General features: G+C 42.4%; 1 protein-coding gene across 7 annotated transcripts in view; it reads right to left on the reverse strand.

Moving 5' to 3' along the window:
• Positions 1-14,005, reverse strand: part of hspa12a (heat shock protein 12A) — a 47,852-nt gene extending 33,847 nt beyond the window's left edge. For all 7 annotated transcript variants that reach the window (XM_063875354.1, XM_063875356.1, XM_063875350.1 and 4 more), the window contains exon 1: positions 13,742-14,005. In XM_063875354.1, coding sequence (XP_063731424.1) covers positions 13,742-13,781 — 40 coding nt within the window. In that variant the 5' untranslated portion in view covers positions 13,782-14,005. The remainder of the gene's footprint in view (positions 1-13,741) is intronic.
• Positions 14,006-20,203: the final 6,198 nt, after the last annotated feature.

Here is a 20,203-nt window from a genome sequence, read left to right on the forward strand (position 1 = left end):
CAGGATGGTTCGCAGCTAGATCATCAACTGCTCCTCTACTGCAGCAGCAAGACCTGAGCTAGAGTCAGACTATAATAACTGATATAAGGAGATTCACCATTCACCTTTTCTAATTCTGAATCTCATTTAATATGGAAATCATACCAAAGAGCAATTGAATTGTATGCACCCTCTACTAAAAAAGACAAGGGAGTGATAATAACAAGAATATAATTGAAAACAAAACAAACTGTAATTGTCATAATCTTTGCCAACACCTTAAAAGAAGCAGCTTCAAAACGGGAAACGACATGCCGGCTCACGCTGTAGGCCAATTATTTGTTCCACCTTATATCTTGTACATGATGTTTTGATGTGATCTACACCGCTGCGCATGCATCATTTGTGCGTGCACAGCAGTGCAGTGACACACATCTGTGGATAATCATGTATATATGAAAATGGTTAAAACAACCATCACCGTGGCGCAACTGGCTGGGGCACCTGCACCGTACGCCGGCGACCCAGGTTCGATTCCCGACCCGTGGTCCTTTCCGGATCCCAACCCGACTCTCTCTCCCACTTTCCTGTCACTCTCCACTGTCCTATCCGATTAAAGGCAAAAAGCCCCCAAAAATAACTTACAAAAAAAAAAAAAAACATCACTAATCACACTGCATCTACTGCAGACAACAGCAACAGATGTGGACACTACGTTACCCGCCCTTCGTGGACACTAGCTTACTCACGCACGACTCGCCACCTTTGACCTCACCCCCGGAGCAGCAGTCTTTGTCACCCTCCAAACACCGCTATCCCTCGGCGGCCCGCAAGCGCAAGGGGACCTGCAAAACCAAGCCGGCCCATGTATATCTAAACAAGTAAACAACTCACCTGAACAGTTGGGTAGGGCGTCATTTTGCAGCTTGTGGTTTAAAAATGGAGCATGGCTAGAATATTCAAGTCAAAACGAAACGATCTTCTGCTATGCCTAGAGAAACATTAGGTCGAATAAGACATACAATAGCACAGATGTCATCACAACAACTGGCTACAACAATATCTCATATCCTAAGATAATCAACGAACTAGTGTTGAAAGTTGAAATTTCGAACCGTGAGCTGGTTCAAACAATTTTTGACTTGATTTACAATATGTTCTCATTGGTTTTATCAGCACCATTTTGAAGCTTTTGTGCTTTTCTTTCCCATAAGTTGTGTGCCACTTTGGATTGGATGAAATATTACAGAATAGCACTTTTAACACACTTGAAATGTTCTCGCTTGCTTGGTTTCAAAACACCAAAAATGCCATCATCTGTTTATTGATGACCTAAACGTCAGTGCTATTTTTCATTGCTGTTGCCGGCCACTGTTGCTAACGTAAGCCTACTACTGGTGCAGCCCCTCTAATCTCAGATGCACCCCAAATCATTTTGTTCTGGAACTGGGCCTGATCCAGGTATTCGCCTCTTTGCTGCTGTGAATTGATGTTAGTCGGTTCAACTGTATCTTTCATATATACCCGAACAACACACAGCTGTGTTTTTCAATTTAGCCAAACAACAGCCCTTAGCTGGTTCTCTCAATGACAACTCAAATCCTATCTCACCAGCAAAAACCTCTACGAACCTTTCCAATCCGGCTTCCAATCCAAACACAGCACCGAAACTGCACAGATCAAAATGATATCCTCCTCTCAGCAGACTCCCGCCTCCTCACCATCCTCACCTTTCTTGACCTCAGTGCAGCCTTCACAACAATCAGCCATTCCATCCCCCTCTCACCCCTCCAGCACACGGTCGGCGTAACTGGAGCTGACCTCTCCTGGTTCACCTCATTTCTCTCCGACAGACATCAGTACATTTCCATAAATAACTGCAAATCCTCCACTGCCCCCGTCATACTTGGTGTCCCCCAGGGTTCAGTCCTCTGTCCCCTCCTCTTTATCCTGTACATCCTTTCGCTTTGGTCATATCCTCAGAAACATCTAAACAATCAATCCATCTTTCCAACATTTCAGCTAGAGATCTAGAATACATTTTTTTTCCCACGCTTAGACAACTCTAATGTAAGTCTTTTCTTCTGTTTTAGCAAAGCCCTATCCCGCCTGCCACTTGTGTAAAATGCTGCAGCCAGGCTGATTTCTATACCCATTGTAGTTCCAACATCACTTGCTTGCATCCTTCATTGGCTCCCCATAAAGCAAATAATACATTAACTTTGGGCTTCTGGAAGTGTCTGCCCTCTGTCAGTTGTTTCATTCAGTAAACCATGCAGCTTCAAAAACAGGACGATTTTCATCCCTTATTTTATGAAAACCACTCTACATTGTAAAACTATCATTCCATATTCTTACGCTTACGCAAACATGCAACAGAAATTACACAGCCAGTCGAAAACACATCTCCTGATACTATAAGTTAGTGACGATCAAATTGGTCAATCATAGTAATAATCATACGGAAAGTGTAACTGCTGATTGTCATTGACATGCTAAATTAGAATTAATAAAATGATTTGAAATGATCCAGCTCACTCAGACGGTCCAGTGAACTATGACTGATGAAACATCTGCACTGCAGGGCAGGCCAGCCTCTCTGCACTGCTCCAGTCACATGGACATAAATCAAGGCAGCAGCATATTAGTGTCCTAAGCACAATTTAAAAATGTAATAATGTATAATGTATGGATTTGCTCTTTGAAATATGGAGTGCTGATCCAGCCCACCTTGGCAGTTACTTGAGCAAGACAATACAAGGGAATAAAGCTGGGTGCAGCTCAGATGGACTGCAAACAACTGTAAATCCTCTCCGTCTATGAGGCATGTTTTAACACTGATACAGCTCTGGGACACAGTGGCAGAAGCTAATTAAAGCAGCTTAGATGTCCTCTTCCACATGTCCTCCAACACCTCCAGGGGAATCCAGAGGAGCCTAAAGGCAGGGCTGGGTCATTAGTTCCAAGTGTATTCTTCACTAAATTGAAATACTAATGTAATAGAGGATGCAGTTTTGGGTTGGACAGTATATATTGTGTACTTAACCTACAAAAAAAATATTCTGACTTCTTACAGTACTTTTTTCAGAACCTTACAGGGAGATCTCAGTTCATGTTTCAATACACGCTAAAAACAAACAGTGGAGTAAAATGTCTTTAAGTTTTGGGCTATGATTATCTAAAGGAGTACAGAAACTACATTTCATCTTTAAAGAGGTCATGTTCAGGTTCGTATTTGTATTGTTGTGCTTCTACTGTGACAGTCCAGGTATCTGCTGGTTGCAAACTTGTCTCACAGAAGTGCTCTATACAAAGCTCAGAATAAACTCAACCTACTATCATAATCCTTTGTATCAGAAAGATAAATAAGAAGGAGTGCAGACTGATAATGATCAGTTCTGATACAAGAGCAGCGGAAGGTTAAGGCCCCTGTGGTCATCTCTGTGAAGTGTCTTTGGGCAAGATACTGAACCCTATATTGCTGTTGGTGTCATAGTCAACAGTGTGTGTGAGTGTGTGTGAATGAGTATTGCTCCTGATGAGCAGGTGGCAACTTTAATGGCAGTCTGTTGTTTGTGTGAATGGTTGAATGCTGACGTGTTGTAAAAGCTCTCAGGAAAAACTAGAAGAGTGCAGCTGGAATCTCTAACTGGGCCCACTGCTGGAATGGTTTCACTCTGTGGGGGAGACTACGGTAGTGTGTTCTATGTTCTTCACCTTGTAAACAGTTCAATGCTAATGAAAGAGAAAGACACTGGCCTGTCCAATACCTTTACAGAATAGATGTTGGACTGCATGAAATAATACAAAGCTTTATTGCTGAATTGGAGCCCAAAGTTGTCCCGACAAAGAAAACCAAGAAATCTTTGCAGAGGTTCTTTAAAAAGAGAATAGCAGCACCAAAGGTTATTCCTCGGAAGTATTCTGTGGAATCAGAGTCAACTACCTGCTCACACCTTCCATAGACAGGAAGGAAGATCTCCTTGCATGCTGGAAAACATACAGAGGCCAGGTTCAGACCTGGTATTGATATGTGTCTTCTGTGATCATAATTCAACAGACTTAAATATAGGTTTGAAAGTGTTGGACCAAAGAAGCATTGCGGTTGTATTGAGATCTGATGGTTCAGAACACATTTCAAGATGGTCTGGACTGCATATGGCCACATTCTTTTAGCAGTGCAATGCATCGTGGACCACAATGAAGGACTGCCTATTCACCTTACTGTATGTTCTCTGTGGTCACTCACTGCTGTGTACATTAAAGAAGCCCAGTGTGTTTTGGCCATTTATGTAGTTTGAAAGTACAAGCTTGACAGTTTTTGATTTGCATGTTATTATCATACTATTGTTGATGTGTCTGTGTTTTTGTACTGCGCAGATCTGACCACCCCCTCACCTGCTCTCTGGAGCTCGCTGCACCACAGTTGCCTGACAAAGGCGTCTGTCATGGTGGCTCAGAGGTCCCTGGTTAACGTCAATTGACTTTTGCCATAAATGTTAATATTAAATATGTAAAATACTCGTAAAGTTGCAAAAGAAACAAAAAGACGCTTTAGCTTTTTTCTTAGCCATTGTTCGTCGAGAGGCTTTCATTATAAGTGCCATCATCATCACATCATCATAACGCAAAAAAAAATGTATTTACCTTGTATTCTTTATAGGGCACGTGACTTGCGAGCGAGCCGAGCATGCAGGGAATGAAGTCAACGCTGCGCTTGAACCTGTTGCACATGCTCAGGCTCGTCAGAAGAGTTGAACCTGTTGCACAATGGCCTCAGGCTCGTCAGAAGAGTGCACGGCTGGAAGTTTGGTACCAAAGAGGGCGGCACGTCAGTTGTGTGGAATTATTTTGGCTTTAAAAAGGAAGATGCTGCGCAACGTCAGGTATTCTGCAGAACGTGCCTCGCTACTGTTGCTACCTCATAAGGTTCACGATTGTAATCACGATTGATTTATTGCTTGTGTTTGTTGAAAAATACATGAGAAGAGGACCTTGAAAAAATAATCGCATATTAAATCGCAATTAGATTATTTTCCAAAATCGTTCAGCCCTAATTCTTTACCCCTTTATTTAGCATGCAACACCACCATATTTTAACATTTAATTTCAGATGTTGACCTCATGACTAGGGCTGCAACTAACAATTATTTTGATAATCGATTATTTCCACGATTAATCGATAAATCGCATAAAAAACGCGTCCCAAAAAAAGGTTTTTCCATTATTTTATTCAGAAAACTGTATTTTTAAATTGACATAATCAACACACAAAACAACCCAAATGTAGGCGATGTTCAGATTTGTTAAAAACGCTTCAATGTGTCCTAGTTCACTCCTTAAATAAAGCACAGTGGAACCCAACCCCCTTTCTGCAAATTTGCAAACACTTTGAAATAGCTGAATCAATAAATGGGCATAGTTTAAATAAGTCAGAAAAAGTCACGTAAGCCATTAGTCGCAGCGAGCCGGTCATTGTTGAACAAAAAAACAGTGTTGTTTAAGGTGAAGTGTTCCCACGCTGTTGATGATTTTAGTCGGATGCAGAGCCGTACTTCTCTCCGCCGCTGACATTTTTCGAATGTTTTCTTTTTTCAAGCGACGTAGCCAGCTCCGCAAACAGAGAGTAACAACATAGACCCAACGAATCAATAACTCCATTTGTTGCCAACTTTTTTAGTAATCGATTTTTATAGATTTCATCGATTCGTTATTGCAGCCCTGCTCATGTTGACATGACAGCTCCCCAAAAGTGAATCCAAAAAATCTTGATGGGCACCATGTAGCTGGCTCCAGTTTATTTCACAAACCTGGCACCTCCATTTGGAAGGGTAGGACATGGTCAGCATCATAGAAACGTCTCATCTCAACGTAAAGGTCAAATACATATATTCCATAGGTGGGATGCTGATAGCTTCCACGATGTTTGAATATCAGAGTCTGCAAACATTTGTCAATTTGATGTTATGGTTTGGAGAGGTTTCGTGAGGCTCACGATGGGTTCGGTTGGGTGTGTGGGTAAGACCTGGTTTTGTGGCTTGAGTATCTTGATCATTACCGAGCAGACTGGCTATAACTGGCGTCATAATCACATGTTAGCTTTTGTATCCAGCACATTTCTGCTTCACTTTTGCACTGTTGGGAGGGGAGACTTGCCATCCATTCCTATACTGTACAGTCAATGCCCCTAGTGGACGGAGAAATAATGCTACAACTCCTGATTACCTTCAGCTGTTGCCAAGGGCTTTTGTTAGCCACAAAGCTAACAACAACAACAACAACAACAACAACAACAACAACTGCTCAAGCTTTTAAGATAGCCCAGAAACTCTTATGTAAAAACTCCCCCCTCTAAGCAACAACCAGCCACTTTTCTATGCAACATCCTGAGTCTCATGACATAAAAGGAAAAATAACTCCCTTTGATCTGATAACTATTAACATTTACTTTACTAAAGCTCCTTCTTTGTCAGTCAGTGTAGGGGTTGTCAGCTTTGACTCCAAAGTGCCACCTGTTTACAGACCAAAGCTGGACTCATGATGACTGCCTCTGGACTTTTGAACCATTCCTCATAACAACTCCTGCTTGACATTTCCACATGAAAGTTGCCAGACTGATTGTTACTTTATATGAAACAGATTTTTAAAAGACCCAATTGGGGCATTTTCATTGCAACAAAGGCTTTTGTATAAAACAATGAACAGAGCAGTCTGACAGAGAGACAGAGCGAGTTCCTGGAGAGGGCAGAGCGTTTCGGTCACTCTGAGGAAATGCTTTAAAACCCTGCTGAACAATGGCTTTCCTTCCTGCCTGTCTGAAATGGAAAAAACTGATAATAGCAAAAGCTCTGCTCAGTCCCTCATTACTGGAGACAGTTCACTTAACCCAAAGTAGAGCAGAATAGATTGGTGCTCTGCGGACCACATACTCATCTGTAGTGATTAAAACATGAAATAATAGAGATTTGGTATTTCATCAGCCCAGTGTTCTAACATCGAATCACATACCATCATATTTCAGATCAGATTTTGCAGCCAGGCTTTTCTTTGGGTGTGTGCATATTTAAAGAGCAATGAATTATTTAACAGTGAGAAAGTATTCATAGCTCAGCACTGGCTTCACATTTTAAGGAGACACATCTCTACAAGCTGACTTGCATTTAATTTTGCTTTATATTTACTGATATCTGGTCAGGGGGCTGCTGTATATGGATATATAGATAAAGAAAACTCAGATTCTATAGAGGTATTGAATTGACGACTGTAGTTTAGAATGTGTCTGCTTCACATTGGTCAGTATTAGTTAGAGGTACAACTGCAGGTTTATTTGGTTACTTGGCTTTCATTAAGCAATATTAGGCAATAATCCAAACATTTTTATTGGTTTTCCAACAGGTGTTTGTATTTTCAATATCTTGTGATTGAACACAAATATCTACTGTCTGTTTGAAGTGATAAAATGCTTGAATCTAACATTTCCACAGATTGTGAGGACCTGTCTGCCTGCATCTATAGAAGGTGTATGGTTTTTTGTGAGTAAGCAGTGTGTGTGTGTGTGTGTGTGTGTGTGTGTGTGTGTGTGTGTGTGTGTGTGTGTGTGTGTGTGTGTGTGTGTGTGTGTGTGTGTGTGTGTGTTAGTACTAAGAAATGTCCGGCAGTACTTCTACACATGTTTTTGCACTGTTTCCCCCATATTTCCCAGCTCCTATCTGATGGCCCATGTGTAGCCCATCCTGTAGCTCCCACTCATGCACAGACTCCCCCCCTCCCCCCACATCTCTGCGACATGACACAATGCTTACACTGCCTGCAGTTCCTTTTCCTCTCAACACTCTGAGCCATGGCGTATTAATATGCTGTTTGTTTTGGTCAGCTGGGGGCAGTGATGAGGTCACTCGTGACATTATTTTCTTTAACATGAAAAGATATATATGTGGTGGTAAAATACACAGTTGTAAATGTAAGTGTGTTTGTAAATTAGTAAAAGCCTTGCAGAGCTCTTTTTACCAGATTACTGAACTATCTGAATAAACTAGCTACCAGTATGTGACATTCCAACCTTTACCTACTAATTAGGTTAGACAAATTGTATGTTCATTCAAAAATAACTTTCCTATTGAACATTTTTTCCACTGTAAACAGAAAATGACCAATGCAAAATTAATGAAATCCGAATGAATAAAAAAAAATATCTATGTTATTAGATAATGTCATTGAAAGGCCGTGAAGGTTGTGAGAAAAAGCAATTACACAAGAGGATTGAATAGCTGTATCATAGTTAAATGATTCACTTTTATATCCAAACACACTGAGGCTCTAAATCACCATCAGCTCTTTACATGTGCAAACATGACTTTGACTGTGCAGTTGAATGTGGCCTATTGGTTCAGGCTACAGAGCCTGTGTGATTTAATTACTTTCATAATACAAGTGTAGACGAGAGACAGGAAAACATACAGGATACACCGGACCATATACGCAACTACATTTGAGAATAAAGCCTGAAAACTGCCTCCTGCTGCCTCTACTAATATGTGTAAGCCACTTTACAGAAGCTTAAAGCTATAATAAGTTAGACTCACTGTGTGAAGAAGTTAATGGCCAGGGTGTTGAATCCCCAAACCCCCCAACATCTACAACTGACCATCGCCTGTCTGACACCCCGCCCTTCCCCCACACAATTCACACACTGATGTCAACAGCATGCAGAAGACACTTCACTTACTGAACAGTTATGTAAATGAAGTACCTTTTGTATCTTTTCTGAGAGCCTAACTCTTTCGGTTGCAGCTGAACTTGATTCGCAGCAGCAGAGAGTAAACAAGTTATTTTCAATAGAGAAAGTCAAAGTTTTATTTATACAAGTGGTTCCTAATAAAAAAAAAAGCAGAATCACCATTATTGTGAGGATTACAACATCATTGCATCGCTGTTAATTGTTCCCATGAAACCCATAGCTCAGGTCAAACATTCCCTTTCCAATATACATGAGTTCCGTTCCAGTTCAGTGCTGAACAGAACCTTGTGGGAGCCAGGTCATGACGTCAGCCTTTATGTCTATGCGTTTCTCAGGAAAGCCAAAGAAGCCCTTTCTCCAGGCATATCCTTAACTATGATCTACCATTTGATAGTCTAAGAAGACCACTTCCATATTCCACTCATTGCTGGTATAAGAAAAAAAAAGAGCCCAAAACGGTCAACGATAGCGAATGGTTAATCATTCAGAGTATGGTAGCAAAAACAAATAAAATGTCACATGTATGCCACGCTAATTATCTTGACGCTGCTGCTTCCTTTCACAAACTACTGTTGTTGCTCAGGTTAATCTTGCACTAGACTCTGACGTCCCCTTGCTTTTGGTGCTGTGCGAGAAGATAGTAAAGGCCGGATTAGAAGTGGTTTGGTTTTCACGGCCGACTCCCGGCACAGATGCAGTGGGAAGTTCAAAATCGGGAACTGGCTCTGAAGCAGCCCTGGAAACACCTGTTTGGAAAGGGGTAAGACTGTGACGAATACAAAGTGCACCGACTGCACAGAAGAATGAGTCTGTGAGTAGAAACCCGTCTTAATTTGTAGAGAAACTACGTCCACTTTCCTCCTTAAATTCAGGTTACCAAAATAACTTTCAGAAACACAGTTTACAACACTCTCAAGTCTGACAGGAGAAATCCTACTGAGGTTTTGCACCATCTCCAAATCACTAATGACTCTAATCCAAAAATGTGTTAAATTTGTGCTTCAGAATTCCTTCTCTGCATGTGCTTGTAGACACAAACAGCAGTGTGGGTCATAGCTCATATTAGAAGTATATGAATTACCAAAATGCCCGTCCTGTACCAAGTATTCGATACAAATACATGTTCCGTTACAAGTCGAGCCAGCAGATGTCCTACTGTGTAAACTGAATGGCATACCTTTACATCACTACCATTAACAGAAAGATAAAACTGTTTTCCGATGAACCTCCAACATCATCAGCATCCATTATTCAAATAAGCCTTCTTGATCCATATTCCAGAGAGGAATGCTATTTTGTTCTAGGTTAGCTGAGTGGTTTTCCAATTGTTGTCAAGTTGCCGTGTTGACTCTCTGCACGGCTCCATACTGCAGCCTGCAGAGGGAGCAGGAAGCATACCAATAGTCTGAGCAGGACTAGTGACTTTGGGAAAAATGCTTCGTCAGCTAGCAGCCACACCTTACTGAGATGAGACTGACATCAAATGAGACAACATTTGGATACCAATGAAATTAGGAGCTATTATCTAAAGCAAAATGGATGCTTAGTCACTGGACTTCAATGCAGTGGGTAAAAAGACAAGACATGATTCTGCTGAATCACATCTCACTCTGACCTTCCACCATCATTTCTGTTAGCCTGATTTTAGAACATAAAAAAGGAAGGTGTGTAAGTATTACTATGGCAACGGGCACTGAGGAGTTGGCCTTGGTATTGCACAACATTACTAAACTCTGCATGATAATGAAATGTAGGGTCTGCAACATTCAGCTGTAATGACTCCTACCAAGAGACCCGTGCAGAAAGTGTTGAGTTTAAGACCAGCCCTTAATCCTCTACAAAATGGAAGAGCCCAGTGAAGGACAAATAGATGTTATAGGTCACATTAGTTCTCATTATCCAAAACACAACAGCTGTACAGTGTGCAAGTGAAGTAAGTGGTTGTTGGACAGGTGGGAGGCCCTAAACAGTGTCCAGCCCCATGAACCAACTCTCACGCTGGTAGGGATTAGTAGCGGGAACAGGTACTAAAATGATACCGATAAGCTGTCTGTATTTAGTCAGACAACTCACGTGCTTTTTTGATATGTTTATTAGAAGCAGCTTACAATTTGGCGTATAGGCTCAGGCCTCATCACTCCACACATTTACATACAACATTGAGATTAAAGAAGTATCCACCCGAGCCTAAAGGGGGAAGCTGGGGTGGTGGCGGGGCAGGCAAGCAGCAGCAACATGAACGCGGCAGGAGTGATGTGAAAGCAGCAGCATTAGCAAGGTAGAGGCAGATCTGTCAGCTTAAATGGCAGGTTTAGGAGAAAGTGTTTGGTCGGTTGTAAGAGGGGTGGAGGCGCGTCACGTGTGAATGGATCATTGGTGCTCGAGTTGACCACCTGAACTAGCTTGCAGGCTTCATGCCATTTGTGTTACGTTATGGTTTAGTGTGATAAAGGCACTGGAATAATTTTAAATATTTAAATATTCACATCTTTTAATGTAATGGATTAAAGTACTGATAAGGATATCGATTAATACTGGTATTGGTATCGAAAAAACCCTTATGATACGCATCCCTATGACTGATTTTCAACTGGAAGCGCTCAGAGTCCTCACACAAAAAGACTGATTGACTCTCCTTATTTTGAAGATTAAAAAAAAGTTGCTGGCACTAACAAAGTCATTATGTGGACACAGGCCCTGAGCCACCATTTCAATAATAGCAAATCATGAACACAGGGCCTCTTTCATTCTCCATGAGCTGCTGTGAAAAAAAAGACAAACACAGATTAAGTTGCTGACTACCCAAGTCAATAACATTAGACACATAAACACGGCACATTGGCTTTAGAGATGTTAAGTCTAATGTGATCAGTCAAGCTCAGTGTCACACCCTATAGCATATGACATCTGGCGGTGATTGTTGCCGTTTACCATGATTGTGTAACATCCTGCTGCAGTGTGCTTTCACTGCAGGGGAGATGGGCCCCAGTTAGGGTCATCAGCATGGGAATACTCAAGTAATTGCATCAAGTTTGAACTCTTTTATTCTATGCTTCAACAAATAACAGGCTGCATGCTAAAAAAAATATGAGAAAGCACTACAGAGCCAGGGCCAAGCCACACCAAAAAGGTTTTAAATCTTTAGCTTTGACCAGGCTTGACTGACTCTAATGTGTGACACTTATTTTATCACACAAACACACAATTGAGCATGCAATTGTGATCACATCTTATCTTCCAACATGTATGAAGCTCTGCCTTCACAGCTAGGTGTTAATAGCATCCAGGTAACAGTATGTGCTGTGGCTGACAACAGAACACAGCTGCAAGGCAATCTGCTAGGATTTCAAGTTAAAGAAAGTCTGGTTTGTAACTCTCCTCCCTGCAGGACATCCTCAGGCTGCAGTCTCTATGGCACACTGTTAGTTACATTACATAACAGAGGAGCAGTGCCAAGCCCCTGGTAAGGTTCGTCCTAGTATCTCTTGAAGGAAAATAACTCCATATATGAAAGCATGTTATTTAAAGCTTGAACATGTGAATTCAAACAAATCAGTAAACTACAGAAATGGTCTGCATGCCAAGTGAGTCTCCTGCCAGCATTAACATGTCCTACTTTGGGAGAACGGTGCAAACTGCTCACTATCACCTCCACAGTGGATTATGAAGTGGAATCATGGAGAAAAGTGTTAACACTGTTAACACATTATTTCACTTGTTTGAGTGTCTGCCAAACTGTACGCTAAATGTATTTGCAAATGTGGAAGAAGTACTCAGATTTTGAACTTAAGTAAAAGTACTACAGTGTCAAAAACTTTGTTACAAGTAAAACTCCTGCATAGAAAAACGTACTTGAGTAGAACTAAAGAAGTATCGGCATCAAATGATACTTCAAATTATAAAAAGGTAAAAGTACTTGACTCTGAAATGGGACACATTTATGTTTACTTGACTATTATCATTCATGCACAGCAGGTAAATGTGGAGAAAATAGAAATACAATAATATATATAAACCTATAACTTTATATTATAGTTTATGTATTAGTTTATTTATATGTTGTATTAGTAATCCTAATATGGAAAGTAACTATATACTAATGTTGTCAAATAAATGTAGGAATACAAATGTTATATTGGCTTCCAAAATGTAGTGGAAGTATGGAAATGGATATACTACCTAAGTAAAGTACAAATACCCCCAGATCGCACGTAACTACAGTACTTGAGTAAATGTACTTCATTACATTACACCACTGCGTATTTGCAATGGAGCTTACATAATCGTAATGAATAACAATGAGCTTTAAAACAAAAGAGAAATATTCCAAAGGAGTTCCTCTGACTGGCTTTACAGAACATAATGACCTACAGAATGAAGTGATCAAAATCAGGCCAATCTTCCATCTGTACATGGAAGGGATATTAAACCGTTATTGCCTCTGAGCGCACCTCAGAGCACTCCTCTGGCCAGGCAGCACCATAGCATTGTGGGGGGGGGGGCAATGCGTTACCTGAGGACATGGTGCAGACTTTTTGCTGCATTGAGTCACAACTCCGGTGGGACGGGTGGGTCACGTGACCGAACTCTGCACCGTTATGGTAGATTGAACTGACCTGATGCCAGTAGATAACCAGTCCAAACACACAGCCCGGCGTTAGTGAACACAAACCGGAGAGATAAACTTGTAATATCGCCATGTTTTTCTGGGGAGTGCTGCTCCGAGCAGGCCAGGCGGGGATATGCTAACGGTGGTACACTGCGGCTGCCCTTGGAGGGCCAATGCTGGGCTTTGTAGCTCACCCAACCCCCCTACACAGCGGCTGCTGTGTCATACTTGTATAATAGCGCAGTATTCAACAATATGATGAGTCAACACTGTTCAGAAATCACCAATGTACTTGTGCACGCGCCCTGCAACCCGCCACACAATCTGCAAACGTGCGCATGCAGTGATTGCTCTCTGAGATTAGCGTTTAAAACTAAAAAAGACAGTTTGAAGCCAACACATTGGTATTTGTTTACCTGTTAGTATCTTCTCCGCCGCCGTTTCTTTCTCACTCATCTTCTCCCGCAGTTTCTCCTCCTCCCGAGCCTTCTCCCCGATACAGCTACACCAAGCAATGGTCCTGCTTCACCGAAACACCGGACAGGGGGGGAAACTTCAGCACAAACAGCCTCCACGCGGATAATTCGATGTCTCCTTCAATCCCACTGAGCCTGGCCGTTTCCTGTTCAATGGAAAAGACGTTTAAACGCACATGGAGTGGATTTGGGGTCTGGAGGTTTTGAAATGGGGGGGGGGGGGGGGGGGCGGGGGGGGGGGGGGGGGGGGGGCAGTGCCTTTGCAAAGAGGATGTTGGACCCCAGACTGCTGCTGCTCTGTCCGCCCCTCCCACCACTCTCACGGATGTCCTGGCCAGGAATCCTCCTGATGACAGGTCTGCACACACACACACACACACACACACACACACACACACACACACACACACACACACACACACACACACACACACACACACACAATTAGAGAGAGTAGACATGATAGGCACACTTTATTAGTAAATAGCACTGGTGGAAGAAGTACTCAGATATTATCCTTAAGTAAAAGTACCGCAGTATATAAATACCCAGCTACAAGTACAATTCGTACATTCAAACTGTAGTAAAAAATACTAGAGGATAAGAATAAATAATATAATATAATTTTAAAAGTATCAAAACAAAAAGGACTCATTATCCAAAGTGGCTGTTCTCGGAATAATATACTGCATATTATCACTGGTTTAAATAAATGATGCATTCATGTATCATTTTAATTTTGCTTCTGGTAAAGGATGACATTACATTAAAAACAACGTTTTCTGACAAGTGTCTCCATGTATAATAGTAGATAATAATGTATGAGTTGATTTGCAAAAGTAATGCTGTGAAATAATTATAGCGAATAAAATGTACAATATTTGCCTGGAAAATGTAGTGGAGTAGAAGTAAAAAGTAGCATGAAATGAAAATAGTCAAGTGAAGTACAAGTACCTCATAAATGTACTTAAGTACAGTACTTGAGTAGATTTACTTAGATACTTTCCACCACTGGAAATAGACAGAAGTGTATCTAGAAACGGGATAGGATGATAAAATGTCTTCAGAGAGACCAAATATGTTCTTTCTCTGCTTTTATTTATACCATTCACATGTATTGGGTCACATAACAAGCCCATGCAAAAAACAAGCTACATTTATGGGACCTTTTCTTGATAAATGTCTGTGTAGGAGTCATTTATGTGTATTGTTGGCATGTACATTTATTTTGTTTATATTTATCTTGCCATATTACTTTGTTGGTGGGGGTTAGCTACACAGGGTGAATAAATAGGGTAATACGTGACCGGAAAGGGACAGGACACAGGAAGAGGAAGAGCATACTGTTCTAACCAGATGCTCATCCAACCTAAAATTCATCACTATTTAAAAGAAAAAGCATCAACAGTGCAATATGATATGCACAGAGAGAGTGAGGAGCCAGAAAGAAACCACAAACCAGGATGAAGAACTTGAACCCGACCTCCAGATAGATGGTGTGAACAGTGATGGAGACGCAGAGGAGCCTGAAGCCACAGCATATAGAGGATTTGGAGGATTTGGATGACAGAGTGAATGGGATAAGCCCAGAAAAGGATTTTCAACAGGAGATATTATTGTTATTGCAAATACAAGTGGATCCTGAATGAGGGAAAGGATGGAAAAGGCTTGGTCAGCTCTGTTAGCCAGCAATGAAGACCAGTGTCATGGAGTTACAGCTGTTTTGAAGATCCGCGTAGTGTCTACCCCTTTTTTCTATCCATCTATACTTTTCCAGGAAGCGCTTGCCTGAAGTCAATGCAGAAGATTATAAAAGATTATTTGTATGTTGTATAGTTAGGGTCCAGAGATAGTATAGCTCAACATTTATATATTTAAATAATTGTGTGTTTTCACTGGTCACAATTAGGGGCTGGTTGGAGCTACATATTGCTTTATATTATTTAACTGTTAAACATTTACTTGCTGTTTTTGTTAATAGTGAATGTATTATTATTTAGTCTTGTTCTATATGTGTGTTAAAGTAGTTTCTATGCTTTTATTTTGAAGGCATGTTTGGGCACTGGGTGATTAGGGCACCTGGTGTAATTGTAGATATTGGAGACAGGTGGTGGTGGGAGTAGAGTATTAGTAGAGTGTTATGGGAGTATTAGCAGTCACATTGCGTAACATTGTTAAAGATATTGGATCACAGAAATAAATGCACTAACGGAGATTCTTGTCTGGACTTGAATCATTGCCCTGCGTAAGATTCTCTAACTGGTGCCTCAGCGGCAGTGTTGTTTTATTAATTATCGGTTTTATTTTTATATGATTTCCACCGCTACAGTCTGTTTAAAAACCACGCATATATGTAAGGCAAGGGTGTCCACACTTTTTTCACTGAGGGCCACATACAGAAAAACATACGGAGGGCTGGGCCCCTCACTCGAGGTGAGGTATTTTGCCTCATAGGTTAAGTTAAAGACATGGACAAAATTGTTGGTACCCTTCCGTTAAAGAAAGAAAAACCCACAATGGTCACTGAAATAACTTGAAACTGACAAAAGTAATAATAAATACAAATGTATTGAAAAATAACGAATGAAAATCAGACATTGCTTTTGAAATGTGGTTCAACAGAATCATTTTAAAAAACAGAATAATGAGACTGGCCTGGACAAAAATTATGGTACCCTTAAGTTAATATTTTGTTGCACAACCTTTTGAGTGAATCACTGCAATCAAGCAATTTTTGTAACTCTCAATGAGACTTCTGCACCTGCTGACGTGTATTTTGACCCACTCCTCGTTAACAAACTGCTCCAGTTGTCTCAGGTTTAAAGGGTGCCTTCTCCAGACTGCATGTTTTAGCTCCTTCCACAGATGTTCAATAGGGTTTAGATCAGGTCTCATAGAAGGACACTTCAGAATGTTCTGAGCCATTCTTGGGTGTTTTTAGCTGTGTGTTTTGGGTCATTATCCTTGACCTTGGAGTTCACCTCTAATTTCTTTGGAAGTTGTTCGGGGTTCTTTGGTTACCATTCGTATTATCCGTCTCTTCAATTTGTCATCAATGTTCCTCTTGCAGCCACGTCCAGGGAGGTTGGCTACAGTCCCATGGGCCTTAAACTTCTGAATAATATGTGCAACTGTTGTCACAGGCACATCAAGCTGCTTGGAAATGGTCTTATAGCCTTTACCTTTAACATGCTTGTCTATAATTTTCTTTCTAATATCCTGAGGCAACTCTCGCCTTAACTTTCTGTGCTCCATGTTCAGTGTGGTACACACCATGATACTAAACAGCACAGTGACTACAGTTCACCCTTTAAAAAGGCAAAGTGACTGATTACAAGTCTGAAGACACCTGTGATGCTGATTACAGGGCACACCTTAGTTTAACATGACCCTGTGGTCAAATTATTTTCAGTCTTTTCTAGGGGTACCATTTTTGTCCAGGCCAGTTTCATTCTGTTGAATCAAAATTCAAAAGCAATGTTCAATCGTTATTTTGCAATACATTTTTATTTATTATTACTTTTGTCAGTTTCAAGTTATTTCAGTGACCATCGTGTCTTTTTTTCTTTCTTTAACGGAAGGGTACCAACAATTTTGTCCACGTCTTTATAAGTTAGCAAAATCAATCAAATGTAGGTACATGATACTTGGATATGCTTTAAGAAACAAACATCCTACATGCCAGCTCTCCGCAGGGTTTCATTTATTTTGTTGGCAGCTCATTCCTTAAAATAGAAGCCTCAGATTGCTTACAGTAATCTCAACTAAGATGTGTTAGAAAATGTTTTCATCTTTAAATGACAGAATTTATATAAAAATAAGGCTCATCAACACATGAATACTGTGTAGTATATTTTTACATATATATTTAAGAAGCACAATTTAAGACAAGCATTAGTTTCATGTGTGGGCCATATTCCATTATACTTTTAGAATCTGCTGAGGACTTCATTCAAAATAGCCCACGGGCCGCATTTGGCCCCCGGGCTGTAGTTTGGACACCCCTGATGTAAGAGAAACACGTAAGTTAAAAACTAAACATTATATAAAGAGATATGCAGGGCAGGGTGCTTAAATGCTATCAATCTAAGATATTTTACATTTTGTGTAAAGAGAAATGGTAAAATATGGATTTAGCAGGAACTGACTGCGGGAAATCCTGCAATGATCGACCAAGGATTTGAGTCTCTTGAGTCATCCACATGGAATATTGTTGGGTAATCTATTAAATCCGTTTTTTTGTTATTATTTGCTTTCCTCAATATCTTATTTTATTTCCAACATTGACATGATGGCAGTATATACATCCATCCATCCATCCATCTTCTCCCGCTTTTCCGTCAGGGTCGCGGAGGTAACAGCTCCAGCAGAGAGCCCCAAACTTTCCTTTTCCTGGCCACATCAACCAGCTCTGAATGGGGGATTCCAAGGCGCTCCCAGGCCAGCGAAGAGATATAATCCCTCCACCTGGTCCTAGGTCTACCCCTCGGTCTCTTCACAGCTGGACGTGCCTGGAACACCTCCCTAGGGAGGCGCCCAGGTGGCATCCTCACTAGGTGCCCGAACCACCTCAACTGGCTCCTTTCAACGCGAAGGAGCAGCGGTTCTCACCTTATCCCTAAGGGAGATGCCAGCCACCCTGCGGAGAAATCCCATTTCGGCCGCTTGTATCCACGATCTCGTTCTTTCGTTCATGACCCATCCTTCATGACCATAGGTGAGGGTAGGAACGAAGATGGCCCGGTAGACAGAGAGCTTTGCCTTCTGGCTCAGCTCTCTTTTCGTAAAAACGGTGCGGTAAAGCGACTGCAGTACCGCTTCCGCTGCTCCGATTCTCCGGCCCATCTCACACTCCATTGTTCCCTCACACGAGAACAAGACCCCGAGATACTTGAACTCCTTCACTTGGGGTAAGGCTTCATTCCCTACCTAGAGTGGACAATCCATCGGTTTCCTGCTGAGAACCTTGGCCTCAGATTTGGAGGTGCTGATCCTCATCCCAGCCGCTTCACACTCGGCCGCGAACCGATCCAGTGAGTGCTGAAGGTCACAGACCGATGAAGCCATTAGGACCACATCATCTGCAAAAAGCAGTGGTGCAATCCTTAGCCCACCGAACTGCAAACCCCCTCCCCCACGACTACGCCTCGAAATCCTGTCCATGAATATCACAAACAGGATTGGTGACAAAGCACAGCCCTGGCAGAGGCCAACCCTCACCGGAAATCGGTCCGACGTGCTGCCGAGGACCCGGACACAGCTCTCGCTTTGAGAGTACAGAGAATGGATGGCCCTGAGCAGAGACCCCCTCACCCCATACTCCCGCAGCACCTCCCACAGTATCTCCCTGGGAACCCGGTCATACACCTTCTCCAAATCCACAAAGCACATGTAGACCGGATGAGCGTACTCCCAGGCCCCCTCCAGGATCCTTGCGAGAGTGAAAAGCTGGTCCGTCGCTCCACAACCAGGACGAGATCCGCATTGTTCCTCTTCAATCTGAGGTTCGACAATCGGCCGGACCCTCCTTTCCAGCACCTTAGAGTAAACTTTCCCAGGGAGGCTGAGTAATGTGATGCCTCTGTAATTGGCACACACCCTCTGATCCCCCTTTTTAAAGAGAGGAACCACCACCCCGGTCTGCCACTCCTTCGGTACTGTATCCGACTTCCACGCAATGTTGATGAGACGGTCCCTCAACACCCAGAGCCTTCAGCATTTCTGGGCGGATCTCATCCACCCCCGGGGCTTTGCCACTGTGGAGCTGTTTAACTACCTCAGTGACTTCCCCCCGTGAGATTGGAGTTGATCCCCCTTCATACTCCAGCTCCGCCTCTAACATAGAGTGCGGAGTTGTCGGATTCAGGAGTTCCTCAAAGTGTTCCTTCCACCGCCGTAACACACTATCAGTTGAGGTCAACAGCGCCCCATCCTTACTGTACACAGCTACGATGGTACCCTGCTTCCCCCTCCTGAGGTGTCGGACGGTTTTCCAGAACAACTTTGGTGCCGACCAAAAGTCCTTCTCCATGGCTTCTCCGAACCTCTCCCACACCCGCTGCTTTGCGTCGGCCACAGCTAAGGCTGCTGCCCTTCGGGCCTGTCGATACCTTGCAACTGCGTCAGGAGTACCCAGGGATAACATATCCCGGAAGGCCTCCTTCTTCAGTCGGACGGCTTCCCTGACCACCGGTGTCCACCACGAGGTTCGAGGGTTACCGCCCCTTGAGGCACCTAAGACCTTGAGACCACAGCTCCCCGCCGCAGCTTCGGCAATAGAGGCTTGAACACCGCCCACTCTGGTTCAATGTCCCCAGGCTCCACAGGGATGCCTGAAAAGCTCCGCCGGAGGTGTGAGTTGAAGGCCTCCTGGACATGGGACTCCTCCAGACGTTCCCAGTC

This window comes from Eleginops maclovinus, chromosome 22 (assembly GCF_036324505.1).
Source record: "Eleginops maclovinus isolate JMC-PN-2008 ecotype Puerto Natales chromosome 22, JC_Emac_rtc_rv5, whole genome shotgun sequence".
NCBI lineage: Eukaryota > Metazoa > Chordata > Actinopteri > Perciformes > Eleginopidae > Eleginops > Eleginops maclovinus.